At 33.3% G+C, this 22,570-nt stretch overlaps 1 protein-coding gene across 2 annotated transcripts in view; it reads left to right on the plus strand.

Moving 5' to 3' along the window:
* The window catches only part of LOC121371281 (hypoxia-inducible factor 1-alpha-like), a 100,632-nt gene that overhangs the window by 17,569 nt on the left and 60,493 nt on the right, over positions 1-22,570 (plus strand). Inside the window, exon 1 of one of the 2 annotated variants that reach the window (XM_041497058.1) lies at positions 18,334-18,649. The exons of the other annotated variant lie outside the window; for it this stretch is intronic. Coding sequence (XP_041352992.1) covers positions 18,639-18,649 — 11 coding nt within the window. The 5' untranslated portion in view covers positions 18,334-18,638. Of the gene's footprint in view, positions 1-18,333; positions 18,650-22,570 lie in introns of those variants that run through there. 2 annotated transcript variants of the gene reach the window in all.

Here is a 22,570-nt window from a genome sequence, read left to right on the forward strand (position 1 = left end):
ATCTGTTACCGTTGCATTCAAAATATTCATTTTAGTGTTTGAAAATGTTTACATAGACCAGTGGTAAAGCGCTCACTTGATGCACAGTCGGTCTAGAATCGATCCCTATCAGTGGGCCCATTGGGCTATTTCTTGTTCCGGCCAGTGCACCATGACAGTTATATCAAAAGCCATGGTATGTGTTATAGTGTCTGTGGGATGGTGCATATAAAATATCCCTTTCTACTAATATAAAAATATAGCAGATTTCATCTCTTAAGACCATACCGGTATATGTATTTAAAAAATTAACAAATGTTTGACAAAAATACATACATGTTGGCACATTTTAGATGTATGTGGTAGGCCTAAAAATTAAGATACCCAGTTTTTTCAGTTAAATCCAATGCTTATTATTTCACATATGTTCAACAATACTGTTTCTATCATTGAAGTGAAATGTTGACAAGTAAATATTGGCATTACACATTTTGGTCAAATTGTTATGCTATCCACCATATGAAACATTTTATTGAAAAGGAATGTATTATTTTGCATAACAAATTATTACGATTGTGAAAAAGAAAGGACAAAAAAAGAGATCCCATGATCTTGGTAAAAAACGTTTAGTGCACAAACATCAAAAATCAATTAACAATTGGTGATTTTTTTTTTTTTTAAAGTGCTGTTCTTGGAAAGTAGGCTGTGCTATTTTTATATGAATTGTGACAAATAAAGTGCATGTTAATGCATAGTAATTGAAATGCAAAGAGGAAAATAATTAATGCTAGCATTAAATTTTAAAATAAAATAAGGATATGTATTAATTACATGAAATGTATTTACTATATAGATGTCTTATATATATATCATAATGTAATGAGTTTTTTAAATTGCCATTTGTCCTAACTGGTCTCACTACTCCCTAAATTGTTTGGAGGAATTAGTCACTTCTTCCTGTTTTTGTCAGTCTACCTTGAATCTTGCATGGAATGTATTTCTGATGGTACAATCAGCTGTAAAACTATTTCAGTACGTAACCCAAAATATTCAAATCTTATTATCCCTTTCCCATAATATGGTTAACTGTTTTCCATTTCCAAAAAAGTTTGCCTGAAATTTTTGTTAGTTTATTATTTATAGTTATTTTCTATAATTAATTAATCACCAGGCTTATGACATTGATTAAAACAATTGCCGGTTGATAAATTGGATAACCCCAGACCTCCAGGCATGGGATTTGTCCAAACTTGAAATTTCATCAGTTTTTTAATCGTATAACAATGGTTTTGTTATACAAGAGAAAATGGATGCATCCACTGGAATGCACAATTGTAATTGGATGCAATTGAATGAAGAACATTTTGCTCAGTATTGCATTGTCATTCACTATGAGATCACCACCAAATCTAAACAGTCAATATTACTGTTGGTTGCTAATAAATTTGCAATTAATTAACTGTTGCTAATTACATTTTTTTTAAACAAAATATTCCCTGCTGAAGCTTTGATAAAAGTTTATTGCTTAAATTTTTATGAAAGGAACATTGGTTTGTTTGTTTCAAGCAATAATAGCCTGGCTTCACAATTTCTCTGGCAAAGAATACTTCCAGATCACTCACGGAAGCTTGAATGCTTCAATGCCTTCATACACTCTACCAATTTTCCTCTGCCAAGAAGAAGTTTGGCTTAAACATCTTTGTTTCCAAGTTTTGTTTGCCAAGTTATATACACAAGAGTTGTTTCCCTTTAGTTGTGACCAGATTATCTGGGAGGTGTTCAATAAGGAGAAATAAACTTGACAGAATAGTGTGGTATCTGATCTTCTTTAAATTTATGTGCATATTTAATTTTATTTATTTTGGCAATGTAATTTTATTTTCAAACTTATAATTTAAACTTAATGGAAACTAAGATGGGCAGGTATGTGTTCTATCAACACCCTTATAATATATCATGATACGAGAAAATCATAGTCATCTGAATGTTAAATCTTGACTTAATCAATCAGTTGACTAATTATATATCTTTTGACATATTGAATAAGGCACCCCGCCCACACCTCACCCATGTAGGTTTCTTAAATGATAACATGCATGCATTTATTGTGTATTTGGTAATACACTAAACCACATAATGTAAAACACAGCAGCTTGTAATTCCAATAATGTTAGAGGTCACATTCTCACCTTTAAATGTACATAAAAGAGCAAGCACATATTTTATAGGATATTAAATCAGCTTATCTCATGATGTAATTTTCATTGTCACTCACTTTAAACCTTATGACAAATACAATTTGCTTCACTTGTGACAAGCATGATATAAAATGGTAGCGAGTTTAAAGGTAGCAAACACAGCTAGATGTCACAATAGCCAATGAATTATAAACAGTTGCTAGTTTATTTTGACATGGATGCTTATACATTTGTAGATGTACTAGTAGTCAGGTTTTCTTCCAAAAAATAATTTGAAGGACTTAATTCTCAAAAATTACTTAATATCATTTCATGATAAAAAAAGGAAGGAAATGTTTTATTTAACGATGCACACAATGCATTTAATTTACGGTTATATGGCGTCAGACATAGGTTAAGGACCACACAGATATTGAGAGAGAAAACCTGTTGTCACCACTTCATGGGCTACTCTTTTCAATTAGCAGTAAGGAATATTTTATATGCACCATCCCACAGACAGGGTAGTACATACCACAGCCTTTTGATTTACCAGTTGTGGTGCACTGACCTGAAACGAGACATAGCATTTTACTGCTGGGCTACGTCCAACCCCTTCATGATAAAAAGTCATACATACTTTAATCCTGCAAGTGGTTCTTTCACATCCATTGATTTAACTCTTTGTAGTCCATCATAAATGCCCTTACCACGTGTAGGTCGTTATGGTTTTGAAATATTTTGAAATTGGACTATTTTGAAATTGGACACTACATTTCATGTACTTTGACAAATTTTAAACAGCAGATGTCTTACTGTAATGTTTCTAAAAAATATGAAAATGTGTTATTAATTTAAAAAATTTAAGAGTACGTAATTTTACCGTACCCTTTGTACCCTCTGGTAAAACCCCTAACAGTAACAGTAAGATAGAATAGTTGTAGACCCATTCACTAATTAAGGTTTTCCTGTTCCAATCAGTGCACATGACTGGTATAGCAGAGCCTGTGGTATGTGCTGTCCTGTTTCAGAAAATGCTGCTAATGACAATTTTTTTTTTAGGTTTCCTCTAAGATTACATGTATTTGTCAGAATATTAAAGGTTTGATTATCAGTAGCTTGTACTTAATAAATCAATGTGCTCTATTAAATTATAAACTGATGGTGAGTGTGTTCTGTATTATGATTGGCTAATTATATTATTTTTCCCGGTATCAAATGAAACTAACACCCAGAAAGCTAATGGCATCATTAGAAAATGAAGTCATTAGCCATTGTAACAGGTCATGTTGATGGTTGAAGGGTTTACAGTTAGATTGTATCCAATCATTTCTCAACAAATACCAAATATACAGTTCCGCAGAAAAATTATTCAGTTTATAATGGACATAACCACATGGAGTTTTTAGATTTGCGGGTGTTATTGTGTATTTGATGCTCACAAATGTTTCATTTTTTACCTCAGGCTAACGCATTTGGTCAAAAATTACATTTGCAGGATCAAATAGACAATAACACCTGCAAATCGAAAAACTCCATATGGTTATCTCCTAATTACAGGAATTTACTGGCCAAATGAAACATTTTATGACAACAAACACTGTCACATTTATCACCAGTGGCAGGACTGGTTGTATTAAATGTGCTGTTGAAAGTTGGCTGCACTTCAAACTTTGACTCAGTGAGATGCTATTTGGTAGATATTTTATTTCAAGGCGAGTGATTTGTCTCTCTCCTAAATCTTTCCAGGCGAGTGTGGAATGGAGTGGGAGTGATCACTCTTGTGGGGTGAAGTATATTTACTAGTAAACAATAAGGAAATATTCCACACTTTAAAATATTGGTCTTTCTGGTGAAGTGGTCTTACAACTTAGTCATTAGGTGGGGTTTTACTGTACTTAATTTACTGGTAGGGAAAAAAGAAATCAGAGAACAATTAAGACAGCTAATAGAATTGGTGCAAAGACTCTGTAGCACTATGTCAGGAGGATCATGTCCACAAGTTTGATGTCTGTGCAGTGTATCTATCTCTTGGCAGGGTTTCTGCCAGAGGGTAAAACGGGTATGGAGAAATACGCCAATTTTTTTTTTTTTAAGTTGACCTTTTAATAAAATTAATTACTCTTGACATTACTGTATGATTTTTTTTAACCCTAACCCTAAACGTAACCCATTTTATTTCTTGGGGAGGCCCTCTATACCCCCTGTTGACCATGCCCAAAAATTTCTTTCTGGCAGAAACACTGCTTGGTCGACACACCTATCTAGCCATTGATAGTTGAATTGCTACTTTTCAGTAGGAGCTAGTAACCTACATGTATGTGGTAGCAGTGGATTGTCTCTTTATTTAGACTGCAGGCCTTGTGATTTAAAATATTCTGACAGGCTACAAACAGCCCACTTAAATCAGCTTTTTAGAGCCCAGGAGCGTTGTTTTTAACTGACTGAGAACAATTCATTTTGGGTAGGTGTCCATAAATGTATGTTGTCTCAATTTTCCTAATTTTAAATCTATTTTTTGATATTTTAAATTTACCATTTTATGTCGTCGTTGTCTTCATTTTAAAATTACACTTGTACAATATTCACTTAGTTGCTGTTATGAATAAAGCTTACAGAAGTGAGTTCAGGATGGATCATCTTAAAACTGAAGGGTACTTATGTACATGTAGGTGGGCGATTTGTCAACATTATTTTTGGCTGGGCGGGCCGTTTGTAGCCTGCCTAGTAGGCACTTTATGTGGGCTATCGTGGGTGTGGGCATTTGCCAGCCTTAAAACACAAGGCCTGAGACTACACACCAAATAGCTGTAATTTAAATTTTCTGAGGTGTCATTGAATAAACATTCCTTTTCTTTAGCCAACAAAAAATATGTACATGTTTAATTCTGTAACATATATTTTATCTTCCCTTCTTTAAATGCATTACGTTTCCCTCGCACTATACATATACAAGCTTTAAGATCATGAAAACATGGGCTATTGCATAAACCTTGCAATCTTATCTCAGAGTTATTTCATTAGCCTGTGGCAAGTATTAGTGTGTCAGTAGTTCAGGTTGTGATATATTTAGTTCAAGCTCTGACTGTGAATCATTGTATATTAAGACAAAAAAGTTTAGTGGTTTGGTAAAAGTGCATTGTACATGTCCTTTAACCCCAAGCTCCTTAAAATGGTGTGACAGTTACGCATTTCATTTTGTATTGAAATATCTCTTGTTAATTATACTGCATCAATTAAATCCTGATTTCATTTTGAAAGTAACATTATTATTTCTTTTGTTTCAGCACATTTACCAAATTGCTAAACGTTTTGGTCATAATATATTTGTATGATAACTACTTGTAACATTTAATCTTATCTGACTAACAAAGACTAATATTACCATTCTTAGACTCATATCTTTCTATAAGACATTGTCAAAATGAAATTATCACATTGTCATGATTTGCAATTAAGTGTGGTCAGCCATTTCTTCATCTATCGAACAACCATTGCCTAAGATTATACATCTTTCCTACTTCAACTTTAGAATTGATCCCCGTTGGTGAGCCCATTGGGCTGTTTATCATTCTACCAAATTGCTCTAAAACTGGTGCATGTATAAACAATCCCTTGCTGCTAACTGAAGACCCCCATCTGGGCCAAGTCACTGGTCATGTATAAACAATCCCTTGCTGCTAACTGACGATCCCCCTCTGGGCCAAGTCACTGGTCATGTATAAACAATCCCTTGCTGCTAACTGAAGATCCCCCTCTGGGCCAAGTCACTGGTCATGTATAAACAATCCCTTGCTGCTAACTGAAGATCCCCCTCTGGGCCAAGTCACTGGTCATGTATAAACAATCCCTTGCTGCTAACTGAAGATCCCCCTCTGGGCCAAGTCACTGGTCATGTATAAACAATCCCTTGCTGCTAACTGAAGATCCCCCTCTGGGCCAAGTCACTGGTCATGTATAAACAATCCCTTGCTGCTAACTGAAGATCCCCCTCTGGGCCAAGTCACTGGTCATGTATAAACAATCCCTTGCTGCTAACTGAAGATCCCCCTCTGGGCCAAGTCACTGGTCATGTATAAACAATCCCTTGCTGCTAACTGAAGATCCCCATCTGGGCTAAGTCACTGGTCATGTATAAACAATCCCTTGCTGCTAACTGAAGATCCCCCTCTGGGCTAAGTCACTGGTCATGCCAGAGGCAGGGTCTAAAGGTGACATGGCTGATCCTAATGGATATGGATACATAAAAAAACAAAAACGTTTGGACGTGATTTAAGAAGACTGAGTCAATGAAATGGCAGCAGCAGGTTTCCTTTTGCATTATTTGTGAGGTCCATGACCATATGTCTGACACCATATATCCGTAAATGAAAATGAATGTAGTACGTCATTAAATAAAACATTTCTTCCTTCATCTTTAGGAAGTCTGCCAGTCCCATGACTGGTTTGACAAATGTCAACCTGCATAAGACTGAGCTCAGTGGATATTTTGTCATCTGTGATAGCATGTCTCATGAATAATTGTCAGAGCAGGCAGTTGTGGTTTAATGCAATGACACACTCTTGTACATGCTCATTTTGTTTGTTCTGTTGACTGATGATAGCATTTACAAATTGTCATTTGTTATTTGTCGTTTGTTGCATTTGATATATTTTGTCAAAGCACAGGTGAGCTATGCATATAAATCACTTTCATGAAGTAATGCAAGATGAGCCAGTTTAAAGTTCATTAAATTACTGTTGTACATGTAGGTATGCTGGAAGTACAATCAAACCTGATGATGTGGTTATGTTTTAACCAGCCATTAGTCTGAACGTGCACAAGCACACACACACGCACGCACACACACACACACGCATGCACACACACACACACACACTGACTCTAAAGGCTTAAAAAGTCCCAGGGTCGAAATTTCCACCATCGAGGGTTACTTTTTCTATCCCACATGACCACATATCATTTGATAAATAAACCTTTATTTTACATGAACAAAGATCATAAATAAACTACACTATCATATTTGTCGTGTTTATTTCATGTGTTAAATGTAATTTAACACTACAAATTAACAAGACAGCTTTTATAACGAAGGTTTTAATAACAAAATATTGATCTAAAACAAATCAATTTGCATTAATATGACGTCATATATTACCAACGCCGTAATACTCCCCATGTTAAACGCAATGATGTCATAGCCTATACAAGACAGATTTATTCCACATGGGCTGACGTCATGGAATGGGTCTGTCTTGCATAGCTAGGGATGGGAGAAATTGATATAAACCTGCATTTAAGTGGTTTTAAGACTTTAATTTGTAGAAGTATCTTTTAAAGTGCATGCCATTAAAAGACCTTAATTTGTTAAACTGAAGTCATTCTTATTACAGTTCATTATAAACCTAGTTATATACAAAAATGTCTTGTGTTCATAGTACCATAAATAAATAATTACCCAACAAACAAAAATAGTTGACATTGAGCATCAAGTACTTAGTACATCAGTGAGAAACATTTTGAAGGAAAACAATTTCAAACTTTTGACTAAAAATAACACTGTTGACATAATTCTTTGTTTCTGTTACTTTGATCGCAAAACAAGAAAATGGTTTACAGAAAGTGTTAGCTTGATAAAAATCTTAAATAGGAGATACTGATATCTTTACCCTTCCGCATGGCCTAGAGGTGCACACTCTAACTCAGAATTAACCTTTGATTTAGTGTGGTTGCCCATAGACAGTGGAACTAAATGCTGCCCATTAGCTTTGTTACCATCAATCAGTGGACAGGCTTCAGCTTGTTAATTGAGATAAATGTGATAACCAGCGTTTCCAGTTTCTTTGGAGAACTCTATTTTAAGCAGATCATTCTCTTTGGGACACTATCATAACAAAATTAAAGAATCAATAGATTATTTAGCTGTAGAGCCAAAAGTGGAATGTCGACCATGCAGTGTATGTCCATCATCTGCTAGAATGTTTAAAACTACATGGACTACATATATATGTTCCTAAGTATGTCAAGCAAATAAAATCCTAACATGTATCAGTCCAGTATAAACGTGTTACATCATGGTAGTAATTAATTAATATACCGGTACATTTAACTTTAATTTTAGTTTTAAAAACCCCTAAATTTATGAATTAACAAGAGTAATTCCATGCAGGTAGCTATCAGGTGGCCAACCAATTATAGTTCTTCATAATTCTTGTATTAAAAAAAAAAAAAAATTACATCATTTCAATAAACCTATGTGCATTTGTGAGTTATAATTTAAAAATTTATGAGTGATGATGACACTTGATGATATTTCAGAGTTGCCTCTGGGTTATGACAAGATGATAATGCAGTTTTCAATATGTACTTTTGAAAAAGTTAATATTAATGTATTTCAGCAGCTGAATGTTTTTTGGGTTTTTTAAATAATCATTATCTAGATTTTGGTGGTACACGTTGTACATGGTTACAGTATCTAATAATGTTCTGATCCCAGATTGCATTCATATCATCTTTATATTTCTACCGGCCAATTTACCTCCGATTTAATCAGGCAGCTAAGTTCCTTGCTTAGGATATTGTGCCAAGAACTTTGCTTGGATGTGAGCATAAAATAGGTTGTCTCATCTAGAAAATCTTAGAATTCAGCAAATAATTATGCAAAGAAAGAAACAAGTATTTTATTTAATGATGCACTCAGCACATTTTAATTACAGTTATATGTAACATCAGACATATGAATACGGACCACAAAGAGATAATTAGAAAGGAAACGCTTTTTGATTAATTAGCAGAAAAGGATCATTTACATACACTATCCCATAGAACAAGAACACAAAATAGCCCAATTGCTATTCCCCCTCCTTACCCCCATTCCCGACAGACAAGGGCTGTACCTTTGGGCCACATCCTGTGTTAAGAAGAAGGAAATGTTTTATTTAACAACGCACCCAACACATTTTATTTACAGTTATATGGCGTCAGACATATGGTTAAGGACCACACAGATATTGGGAGAGGAAACCCGCTGTCACTGCTTCATGGGCTATTCTTTTTTATTAGCAGCAAGGGATCTTTTATATGCACCATCCCACAGACAGGGTAGTACATACCACAGCCTTTAATATACCAGTCATGGTGCACTGATGGGGATTGATCCCAGATCGACCATGCATTGAGCTATATCCCATCCCATTCCTGCATTTAAATAATGAACAGCCTTTTATAATATTTCAGTCATCTAGTGTCATCAGAGCGTTTATTTTTAAGCACACCTGAACATGCTGGGTACTCCATTTATTTATAGAAAATAATACATGCACAATTTCCACTTTATCATTTGATAAATTTGTAAAACCAGTAACAGATTTCAAGCTGTTATCAATCATTAAATTAAATGACCTTGTCCTTAATGTAGAGCAGTTATGTTTAATTACTGACTGACATTACAAAATAAAGATGACCTATGTATACTTAAAAACTAATTCTAGAGTAAAACAGTGTTTTTCAGTAAAATGTAAATATAATGTTCTTCTAGTAGTGTTGATTTTCAGTATTGATAACACTATGTTTAGTAACTGGGCTGTAACTGGAGCAAAGGACAGCTTAAGAGCAACACACAGTTCAGTTGTCTGCACAGTAATGTATTTTTTCTGTACATAAATGATAACAGATAGCACAACAGAAGCCCTCAGGATATTTTGTGGGGAGGGATGTGGGCATCCCCCCCAATTAAAAAAACAAACCTTGGATGCTTTTAAATATATTCTGAACCATTTTATATCAGTTTTCCTTTCATTTTAAAAGTTAAGTGGTGCGTAAATGATATGGGGTGAGCAACACTAGGCAACTTAGAAAATTGTTTCAGAAAAGAAAAAGAGACCAAATATTGCTTCAGTTAAAGCTGCATTCTGTTTTAGGAGAATGCAGAATTAATTGCCCTGTAATAAACATGACAAAGACTGCAATGGGTTTATGGTCTTCAGCCAATCCAGTATTACCCAAGTATTACCCATTATACCATGTCTGCCCTCAATCCAGTATGACCTATTACCCCTTGTCTGTGATCATCCAGTATGACGTATCACACCTCATCTACAATCATTCCAATATGACCTATTATACTCCATTTGCGACCAATTCAGTATAACACATTACACCTTATCTGTGTCCAATTCAATATGATCTATTACACCTTATCTGCGACCAGTCCAATATGACCAATTACATGCCATCTGTGATCAATCCAATATGACCCATTACACCTCATCTGCAACCAATCCAATATAACCTATTACACCTCATCTGCGACCAATCCAATATAATTTATTACACCTCATCTGCGACCAATCCAATATAACCTATTACACCTTATCTGCGACCAATCCAATATAACCTATTACACCTCATCTGCGACCAATCCAATATGACCCATTACACCTCATCTGTCTCGTATTCAATATGACATATTACACCTCATCTGTCTCTTATCCAATATGACACATTACACCTCATCTGTCACACATTACACCTCATCTGTCTCATATCAAATATGACACATTACACCTCATCTGTGACAAGTCCAATATAACCTATTATACCACATCTGCAACCAGTCCAATGTGACCCATTACACCTTATCACCAAACCAGTTTAATATGACCCATTACACCTCATATACAACCAATCCAATATAACCTATTATACCACATCTGCAACCAGTCCAATGTAACCCATTACACCTCATCTACAACCAGTCCAATATGACCCATCATACCTCATCTACAACCAATCCAATATAACCTATTTTACCACATCTGCAACCAGTCCAATGTGACCCATTACACCTCATCTGCAACCAGTCCAATGTGACCCATTACACCTCATCTACAACCAGTCCAATATGACCCATCATACCTCATCTACAACCAATCCAACATAACCTATTTTACCACATCTGCAACCAGTCCAATGTGACCCATTACACCTCATCTACAACCAATCCAATATGACCCATTACACCTCATCTGCAACCAGTCCAATATGACCCATTACACTTCATCTACAACCAATCTGATATGACCTATTACACCTCATCTGCAATCAATCCAATATATGACCCATTACACATCTGAAACCAGTCCAATATGACCCATTACACCTCATCTACAACCAATCCAATATGACCTATTACACACCACAAGTTCTCTACCATTGAGCTGTATCCCTCTCTGTAAGCAACTTGGATGGCAATTGAAGTCACTAGTTTGTATTTAACAAATTATTAGTTACTGATATCTGCTATATGCTATCTAACCTTTTCTGGATATGTTGTGTGTGTTTAAGAATATTGATTTTGTTAGCAGTAAATAATAAATACAGAGGAAGAAAGTTCCTGATGGTGGTTGGTTTTTTTTTTTTTAAACATTTGTATTTGGTTTTTTAATAACTCATATCAAAAAGACTGAAAGCCTGCTGTCACACTGAAATACAGGTTTTACTATACCAAATAAAATCCCACAGGCGATAATGTTACTGTTTGAGGTTAAAAACACTAGTATATGTAATATATCAGCAAAACTATGAGCCATAATTATAAATACCCCAATTCCTCCCCCAGTGTATTAACTGAAGATACTGACACCTTTCATTGCTAATTTTCAGTATAACCAAATGTTTTACAGCACCCCCTAATTTTGCACACAATTGTGGTACTTAATAGTTTTATGGATACCCCATACATGGACATGGCTTCTTTGCATATATATTGCTCAGATAAACAAAGAATTTTTTTTTTATACAACAAACACTGTCACATTTATTACCAATGGCAGGATTCGTGGTATTAACTGCTCTATCTAAAGGTGGGTACATCTCGAACTTTGACCCAGCCGGATATTATTTGGTTTAGTGCTACCTGAAATAGGTTCAGTAACTGAGCTGTAAGTGGGTCAGAACTGGGCCAGAACACAGATTAGATTTGTTTTTGTCTGCATGTCAATACAATCTCTGTCCTGAAACTAGAGTTAATAAACAGATACAGTAGACTCTTTATCTAAACTGGCTTTTGTGAATCTAGTGTTTTCTTTAAACTGGCACAATCACAATTCATTAATAATAGAGAATAACTAGTTAATGACGTAGGATATTGCCTTTATCTTGTGAAGGTGAGAATGGGGAATTCCCTATCCAGCCCGAACAGCCGATGTCATACGTCATTAACTGATTATTATCTTTATCCTGTAATCCTTCAAAAATTGATAGAATAAATATTGTTCTTATTTATTTTATATCATGTTTGTAGCAGGATATGACTGCTTTATCGGATCATCATAATCTGTCAATATAAACAGTGGTTTCAGGATAAAATATGTGTTTATATAGGCAGTGGTTGACATACCAGTCATTGTATCAGTACCCCCTAGTTGATTCCACTTGGACAGTTATCCCCCTTGATTCTTCTTTAGTCTACTGTACGTACCAGTTTGTACTAGATTTGTGTTGTATATGAGATATTGATTAAGTAAATACATAAATACATGTGTATATATTTTGTTTTGTTTAACTAGTGTTTACCTGTATATTAATAATAAATACTGATATTGACAATCTCAGTTCTTACAGATTCAATATATTGGGATGCTTGTATTAAACTGAATTTATTTCATTTTCTTAGTCTTCTGTTTTGAGTCACTATTTAATATACATTTGTACATCATGTACATTTAGTAGGTAAATTTAAGTTAAGTTTTTAGTTGTAGTTTGAAAACCTTGCTAACTTACCTGTAATAATAAAAAATATTGTAATAACAAGTTTAAATGCAACATTACTTTTTATAATGTTTTGTTTTTAAAATTTTGCTAAAATTGAAAATTGATTAGCAGTTTAACTACTATTTAAAGACTTATCAGAATAATTTTATTAATATTTCTATGAAAGTTCCTTGCTTAAAATATTCTATGTACATCTGTGTACACCTTCCAACATTACTTTATTTATGGAAGCTATAGAAAGGTTTTAGGTGTGAGTTATAAAGTGGTAGTTTTCCTACAGACGGAGTTGGAACCATGTCATAGTCGAGATCAGCTCTCCTTTCATACCATCACAAATCAATCTTGTGCAATGATACGCTATTGAATATTCTAACGACAGATTCGTAACTCATCATGTAAGCTATGTTTTTTTATTACACCTTAAAAACTTGTATATATACTATTTAATACTTGCAAGTTGATTAATGTATATATTATTGTCAGTTTTATTGCAAAAAAAAAACACTTTCATTTTGAGCATGAAGTACCTTTAAGATTTTAAGAATTGTATAGCAATATCTGAAATTGGCATAACAAATCAGTGTGCTATAGAACTAAATGGTAAGTGAACATTGTACTTGCAGCTTGCTATTATAGTTACATTTCTAAAAAAAATTAAAATAATAATACATCTTGTCTGTTGACCTAGTGACTCTTTCACCAGATTAAATATGACACATGTTCTCTTTAGACTGAAATTTGACTGTAGTTGTCTGATAAAGCATTATAACAAATGACAGACTACTTGATGATTTTCATTGTACGACTTTTTTTTATTTATTATATTTGATATTTAACATTTAACATCTGCAGTTAGATTCACAAATAAATATGTCTTAAAGTTACACATCCGTTGGTGAGAACATCATGCATTATTTATAGTATCTACCAGACCATTTTCAACTAAATTTGGTGGGAAGCTTCCTTGACCCATGAAGAAACAAAATTATATATTTGGTCGTTCTGACACCCCAGGGTGGGGGCAGAATGTAGCTCAGTGGTACAGCGCTTGTCTGATGCGCGATCAATCTAGGATCGATTCCCATTGGTGGGCCCATTGGGCTATTTCTCGTTGCAGTAAGTGCTCCACAACTGGTGTAACAAAGGCTGTGGTATGTACTACCCTGTCTGTGGGATGGTGCATATAAATGATCCCTTGCTGCTAATTGAAAAAAAGTAGCCCATGAAGTGGCGACTGGGTTTTCTCTCTCAATATCTGTGTGGTCCTTAATGATATGTCCGATGCCATATAACCATAAATAAAATGTGTTGAGTTTGTCGTTCAATAAAACATTTCCTTCCTCCCTTCCTGACACCACAGGTGCCTGAGGGGTTGAGACCAAAAGGGTTAAAAAAAAGTAACCCATTAAATTTTTTTTTTTTAAATCTTCCATAAATGCCAAGCCTTTGCAAACAAAGTCATTCTGACCCCCTCTCCTGGGCCTGGACCAAAAGGGGAAAATTAAGCCTCTTGTTTATTTAGTCTTCCATCTGTCCCATATATAGTTTTCTGGGTTTTTTTGTTTTTTTCACATTACCTTAAAATATTGAGAAATATTTTGTATATAGCTTTATCATGTACTGTTACAGTTCAGATTTAACTTTCATGTCAATTTACCCATTTTTCACAGTTATGGCCCTTGAATTTAGGAGATACAAAAATGTGTTGGACCTGGAAGGGGATATGTGTTGCTTTATTTTAAAGAAATACAAATTTAATATGAAATCATACTTTTTAATTTAAAAGCCCATTACACATTTGCTAATTTAAAAATGGAAATTTAATGGAAATATTACAATATATACATACATGTAACAGCCAAACTGAACTTACATATTGACATTTTGGCATTTGTGATCATTAAATACTCGTAGAAGATTGATGTATGTATAACATTTTGGGCTTTTTTCTGTCTCTTTTTTTTCTCTTTTGATTGTTTAGTGTTTTTATTAGATCGCAAATGTCTTCATTTCTAACCTTGATGCATGTAGTGTATCAGATAGTTGGTATTGTGTTTCTGTGGTTGCTCATTGGCTATACATCCAACTGACAGTAAGTAGTCTCTGTTTCCTCCATGGCACTCTGAAGTGTTCATTTACCACTGAATAAAGATCAGATTGCTTGTATTACATCAATGGCAGATGACACCTGTCGGTCAGTTACATCTTATGGTCAGTTCTCATTTGCTTTCACTTGATGAGTGTTTCTAAAATCATTTATATATACATTAATACAATATATGCAGTTTTCATATCTTCACAGTTTACTGCCAGTGTTTAATTGTTTGCAGCCAACAATTAAGTTTGCTTGAAATCATATATATATATATATATATATATATTTATATATATATTATATTTATATTTATATTTATATTTATATTTATATATATTTATATTTTATATTTATATATATATATTTATATATATATATATATATATATATATATATATATATATATATATATATATATATATATATATATATATTATAAGAACAGTAATAAAAGAAAACCCAGGTGTGTCATTTAATAAAAAAAAATGCCTTGCTTTAACATATTTCAATAACTGAGACTAGATCTGGTACCGGTATGTGCATGTTACCATGTACCGGTAGTTTTGATAGTCCAGTGATGTACATGTATGTAGTCATGAGTTTATATGGCTTCCAGGTTTTGGATTCCTATCTCAGGTCATATATACACTCAAACTGAGTACATGTGCAAATCGTATGCCACTTAATATTATGTAGGTGAGAACCTATCCTGGCCATCTAAAAAGGATGTATTTTCAAGTTATGAACCACTGATATAATTAAATATTTGAAAAAAGAAAGAAAAATCCTGAACAGCTCTTTTCTAAAACACTAAAAATAAATTTTTACTGATTTTGGGAAAATTAACAATTTCTGCTCAGGCAGGTTTTTTTTAATTTACATGTAGTTCTGACATACACAATATTAGATTAACTAATGTTATGTCCTCAGTCATACTGAATAGTAGTTTATCTAATTTAAGTTAACTTAGGTTACTTTTGTTCTTTTTATTGTTGTTTTTGGGGGCTTTCTTTGTTTTTTGTTTTTCATTTTCATTTTTCTTCACTTTTTAGGGTTGAGGGGTATGGTTGGGTTGAGGGATTTCGAACAATTTGTCAGAATTTAAGATAAAGTTACATTTCATTAGCTTACCAACTTGGCAAAAATCCTGTGTGTTCATGCCAGCCAATATAGCAAAATTTCTCAAATTCTTTACACACTTGTCTCCCCTTATCAACCTACACTTCTTATCATCCGATGAAATCATTACCGGTTCATAGCAACCATCAAAATAGTCAACTTTTGCTAAAAATATTTCCAGAAATTAGACAAAAAACTCAAACAGAGGTGAAACCAATTTGGATTAGTTACATATGCTTACTAATCAAGAGAAAATATAAAGTCTGCTTGTTAGTGATATTTCACTGATTGCATTTTGGAACAAAGGTACAATATTTATTGGAATGTTTAGATAACCAGATACATGGTCAGTTGGCAAAAAAAAGGAGAGTGATGTGAAGTAAAATTGACCTACCCTGTGTATACCTCGTAGGAGTTAAAAAAAAAAAAAAAGACAATAATAATTACCCGGTATTGGTATATTTATCAAATATTATGAATATGTGTGGGTGATTGCCCAGTTTGTCATTAGCTACAAGGAACTCTTGTTACTGAAAAGCCCCCACGAAAAAAGAAATGACTTGTCACATTTGGAATGACAGTTCTTTATCTACACATTTCAGTGCCACCCCCTGCCAGCTATTACAATTCTTTGTATAACTATTGCTAATTTGTGAAGTGTATCTCAGGGTATCACTTTCCATCTACTACAGAGAATCGTAATTCCCTTTTTGTCTTTTGACTGAGATGTCTCAGCTGACAGCAAGCATGGAGCATATAGCCCTGTTAAGTACATGTAAACCCATTGGATGTGCTCATGCTCTCTGCTGGGTGTCTTTTAAGCTGTGAATATGACCCAAACCCAGGATATAATCATTCTTCACATGGGTCAGGTCATACATTTTGAATTCATCCTAATTTCACCCCTGAGTAAGTAAAAGTTGGCTCATCATGGTGCAGCCCTGGGTAGCAACATTCTCAGGGACGTTTTCCATGAAAGTGACTAATACAACACACAAGCAAAAGTTTTAAACTAAGTTCTGTAAGCATTGATTTATGATATAGTATATGCATATATTTTCCCAGTCTATATAGGTGTCCTTTTTAAAACTTTGATCTGTAATGTTGATACATATAGTTTGTTACTTTAGGAATATTTGATCATGGTTTAATTCTTTGAATAAATTTCATCCAGAGAATGATTGTATTCATGTGATGCCCAATATCTGATTTTCCATTATACTGGGGTATCATTAAATACCATTTATTCATTTATTTCTCTTATACCCACCCAGTGAGCCTAGCAGTATTCTCACCCTGGGATGGCGCCATTGCTGGAAATAAAAGGTCCCTCAAATATTCTGCCGTTGATAGCAAATATGTCTCTGAAACAAAAAGAATAAAAATAGAAAAAAATAGATGGTTTCACAGTCACTGACAATTAAAATGTCCACAGCAAAAAAACTACAAATCATGCTGGAGGAAAAAAAACTTGAATATTTAAGTTCACAGCATGACATTGCTGACTGCTGCTGGCATTTGCAGGAGCTGGATAACAACATATAAGAAAAAGTCCAAAAAACACCCTAATTTTGTGAAAAGAGACTAGGGATTTTCAGCAGTGCAAAACTTTTACAAAATATATAACTGAGGATATGCCAACTTAGTAGCAGTAAATGTTAAAATTAATTAACATTTTACAAAACAGAATATAAATAATTCAACATTAAGCATAGCGTTAATTTTTTTTTTAACACCAATTCTAATGAAGCTTGTATTTTTCTATTTGATGACCACTAAGACTGCTTGATTTCCAGTTTCCCATAATGCATTTTCAAAAGATTGTGTGTTTTTTCCTTTCATATTATAATAATTATTCTATTCATAGGTCCATGACATACTAGTAAGCAAATGTACTCTTGTCAGGAATATTGAAATCTGGCCATCATAAGACCTCATGGCAGGTGGTCTCTTTTCTGGACTGTGACTGAGGTCAGAGTTCTTAACAACCGACTGAGTCTGTTCATGACTGAGTCTGTTCATGGCAGTTTGTAACATTAGTACTTATTCATGGTGATCTGGTGACAGTATATAGATACCTGCCATCAGCATTGATGGGAGCTAGTAACTTAAAGCAGCTACTCCATTAAGCTGGTGTTCAATATCACTAACACACAGCAGCCGGCTACAGATGTAAGCAGCAGACTTACAGTGACAGTGCATGATTGCGAAGTACCTGGAAATTGGATACACAACATACCTTCAGATATACCAGATCAAGTCAAAAGGATATCTTTTCAGGTTCCACTTGGATTGAAATGAGTCAAACTGGCACACAGCCATTTGGGAAATTCAGTTAGAAGAATGCTGTAAATGATTGTCCCTTGTTTTTGTTGTTAAAAAGAGTTTCTTATAGAATATTGATGTGAGTGTTTTTACCTTGGAGTTACTTAGGAAAAATTGATTTGCTGAATTCTCGTCTTAGTTGTTTTAAGGAGTGTTAATACTGTGGAAGATGCCTTATAAGTAAGTATTGCTTTTGACAAGCATAGAAATTAAGATATTGCCATGACAACCAAGACTACTATTTATTTGTTAATCCCTTCTCATATAAATGTACAGATTTTTGCAAAATTATTATCATTTTAACCCTTTTTGAAATATGTTTATGGTGGTGTTTGATTTTTAAAAAGAAAAAAAAAAGTTGTTGTTTTTTGTTTTTCTTTTCTTTGTTTTTCTTCTATTTTTTTTTTTTTTTTTTTTTTTTTTTTTTACAGTACAATGTATCCTTTTATTTTAAAGAATTCTTTTAATGTATATGATTATTAATATTCAGTTTTTTCCTATCTGTTTAGTAATTATTACATTTTATTTGTCACAAATCAAATAAACAGTGCTGAGTATTTTACAAGGGTGGGGGTGGGGGTGGGGGTGCTTTGTAACATGGTAGATATGTCTTTTCACAAGTTATACATTCGACAACCTTTGAATATTCTGGATTGATCAAACTAATATGTACAAAACAGAATACTTTTAATTGGACACATGTAAAAGTGAATAAAACATCAAAGTCAGTCAGATATCTTGACAAATTAATAAATAAGTATAGTAGAAAGAATTCTTTGTCATCTTTTACATGAACTGAAAGACCATATAAGGACCATGAAAATAAATAACACAAATTATATATACATCAAAATCAACTAGGGATTTGTTAATTATAAACTTCAATGAGGTTTTGAACTTTGTTGTTGATCTCTTAATCTTATTAAGGAACACTAGATGTCCATATCCACTTTTTTTTTTTTTTTTTGCCAGGATCATAAAAGTAAACAAAGTCTGTACCCATTACCATGGGGGGAACAACCCATGTTTGAAATTACACAAATAATGATCAGTTATCAACATGTACAAATCATGTTCTAAAATTTAAAAAAGAAGTCGGATTATTATAAATTTACATTTTGACCATGCTGTAATAATGAAAGATAACCAATACTTGCTGCAAAATATGCTTGAACATTATTTGACATGAACAGATTTTTATGCAGTTTACTAGTATTTCTTTTTATTTCTTTATTTATTTGAATTTTTTATGTATTCGAGGTTTTTTTTGTTAGTTTTCATTTTGGTATTACATTAAGTATAGATCTGATATCATTATTATTTCATTTATTTCTTTTTTTTTCTCTCTCAAACTTTTTCTCCTAATAAAGTATGACTATCTATATGTAATGTATATTGAATTATTCACAGTTGAGTATGTTTGTGTGATTTATATTGAACTATTCATAGTTGAGTATGTAAGCAAGCTTTGCTTGATTATTCATAGTTATGTGTGTATCACTATCTCTTTGAAAAGGCCTAATTTGGTCACTTTCTTTGTGCATCACCATAACCACATAATATATAGAAATATTATTTTTACATATCTACTTTGCTTATTGTAAATATTTATGTATGTCATACATAAAATGAAGAAGAAAGAAAAAATATGTCATTTGTCTGTTATGTAAATAAACAAAAACTGAAAAACAAAATCTTAATAGAAAATGTATATAAATTGTTTTTTGTTTGGTTTTTCATTTTGATATGCATTATTCATGGATCTAATAAATTTGGTGACTAAAATTTTCACTTGAATTTTATTTTTGCAAATTTCTTTTTTATGTGAAAGAGACAAAAAAATAAATGTCAAACTAAAGTACATTTCAAAGGACTAGCCAGTTTTGCAGTAGCCATTTTTTATTGTTTATTTTACATTTTTTAATTCTCTCAAACATTTAATTCTAGACTATGTGGAACAAATTAATGACTATGTTTGATACAAAGTAGTTTTCAAAGCCAGTAATTAACCTATGTTTCCCTGTTTGCCTGCACATAAACAGTCCTTTCCTTTCCATTTGAAGCTGTGTACATCATCATTTGTTATTTTTGTAAATAAGCTCTGTAAACGTGACACCCTATCTTTCCAGGAATGGGCTAGGTATTCACGGGAATCTTACAAAAACATAGATGACCTGGCCGATTCATTCACTGACTTCCTTTATGTTCCGTTATTACAAGCTATGTGACCCATAATTTACTGTTATCACTGTACAGCTGGTCTTTGCTTTGAATGACGCAATAAAAACATATGGAATGCTTAACTTCTAGTCATGTATACTAAGAATCAATTAACGTTTTGTACTTTATGACATTTATGGTTATTGCTTTTTTCTTTTCTTGGGATGTGAATTCTTTACATGCAGATTGGTCTCAGTTGAATGGGTAGCATTCAGACACTACTGGATGTGGAAGACTGTGTCAGTGGATTGTGAAGACTGACAACATAATACTTGTTTACTTGTCTCTGAGTCTCCCATGTGTAACTCTAAGCCAAGCAATCATGTATATAGACAGAAAACAAATTACGAGTCTCATTTTTCAAGGTCATGGTATGTGTACAGTAAAATACCCAGAAAGGTGTTTCTGGTTAAAAACATGTTTATATATATGCAGTTTATGATTTGCTAAAGTTTCAGACACCAGAATTTTCTCAGTTATTTTAAAGGACCTAAAATTCATGTACACGTATCACAGTAAAAAACCCAATAACATACAACACCAATTGTATTCTAAAGTACACAAGCATTATGTTTGTATAATATACATATACTGCATGTAATAGACAACACCTAAGAAACCCAGCTGACTGCAATATTTCATCTTCGCCATTGAAAGTAAATAAATTCATGTTATTAATCTATTAAACAATATTTTAGTTTTCTTTTAATGGAATATTGAAGTTAGGTGACAAGGTGTATGCACATTGCATATAGTTATACATGTACCCCCAGCACATCTAGAAGTTGCAAAGTTCTGTATATTTTTATTTTAGCTGTTGAGTTTAGCTGTGCACCTGAATAAGATGAACTTTTGCCTTTAGTACATGCAGCTAAAATCTAACATCAGCAATTTTTCCAATATGTTAACAATATTCACATTCCAAATAAAAGGTTTTTTTTTTTTTTACATATACCTGAAATTTCCATATTATCCACCTGAGGTGTTGTTATGCGATTGTTTGTTTTGTTTAACAACACCACTTGAGCACATTGATTAATGAATCATCAGCTATTGGATGTCAAACTTTTGGTAATTATGACTCATAGTCAACAGCAGAAACCCACTACATTTTCCTAATGCAGCAAGGGATCTTTTATATGCACTTTACCATAGACAGGAAAGCACATACCACAGCCTTTGACCAGTTGTGGTGCACTGGTTTGGACGAGAAAAAACCCAGTCAGTTGAATGGATCCGCTGAGGTGTTATGTGATAGACAAATTTTAAAAACTATTATTATCAAGTCGCTGACCCTAGTTTCAACTTGATAAAATGGACACTAAGTTTGGTTAAACTACAAACCTGTAACACATTTGGATAAAAGTATAATATAGTGAAACGAGAAAAATGGAGAGGTATGTGCATTTTTTAAAATATCAATAATGTATTTGTTGGTATTAGAAACACCAGGATGACCAGAAACACTTCAGATGTATGGAAATACAGGCATCGAAACAATCAGTTTGTCTGGCAACCCATGTACAGGTTACCACCAAATACAGACCCAGTAACCTATAGGTTACCACACATTTATATTTCCATTATTACTATAAAGTACTTTCATCTAGACACGCTGATATTTTGTTATTCTTTGAAACCACTGTTTTCATTGTACTGATACTGTATGTGTATCAAAATAACACTCAGTTGATCAAACTTAAGGTGGTGTGGGTTTTAGTTTAATAAGATTTTATGGAGAAAGAAGTATCGTTTGTGACTTTCTTGGCATGTGGTAACCTAGTAACTTGAACCACCGTTCTCAACTTATTTTGATCCTTGAAATCTAATATCTGATTTCAATTTTTTTAAAAGGCTCTAATAGTGAAACATATTCTGTAG

This window comes from Gigantopelta aegis, chromosome 4 (assembly GCF_016097555.1).
Source record: "Gigantopelta aegis isolate Gae_Host chromosome 4, Gae_host_genome, whole genome shotgun sequence".
Classification (NCBI taxonomy): domain Eukaryota; kingdom Metazoa; phylum Mollusca; class Gastropoda; order Neomphalida; family Peltospiridae; genus Gigantopelta; species Gigantopelta aegis.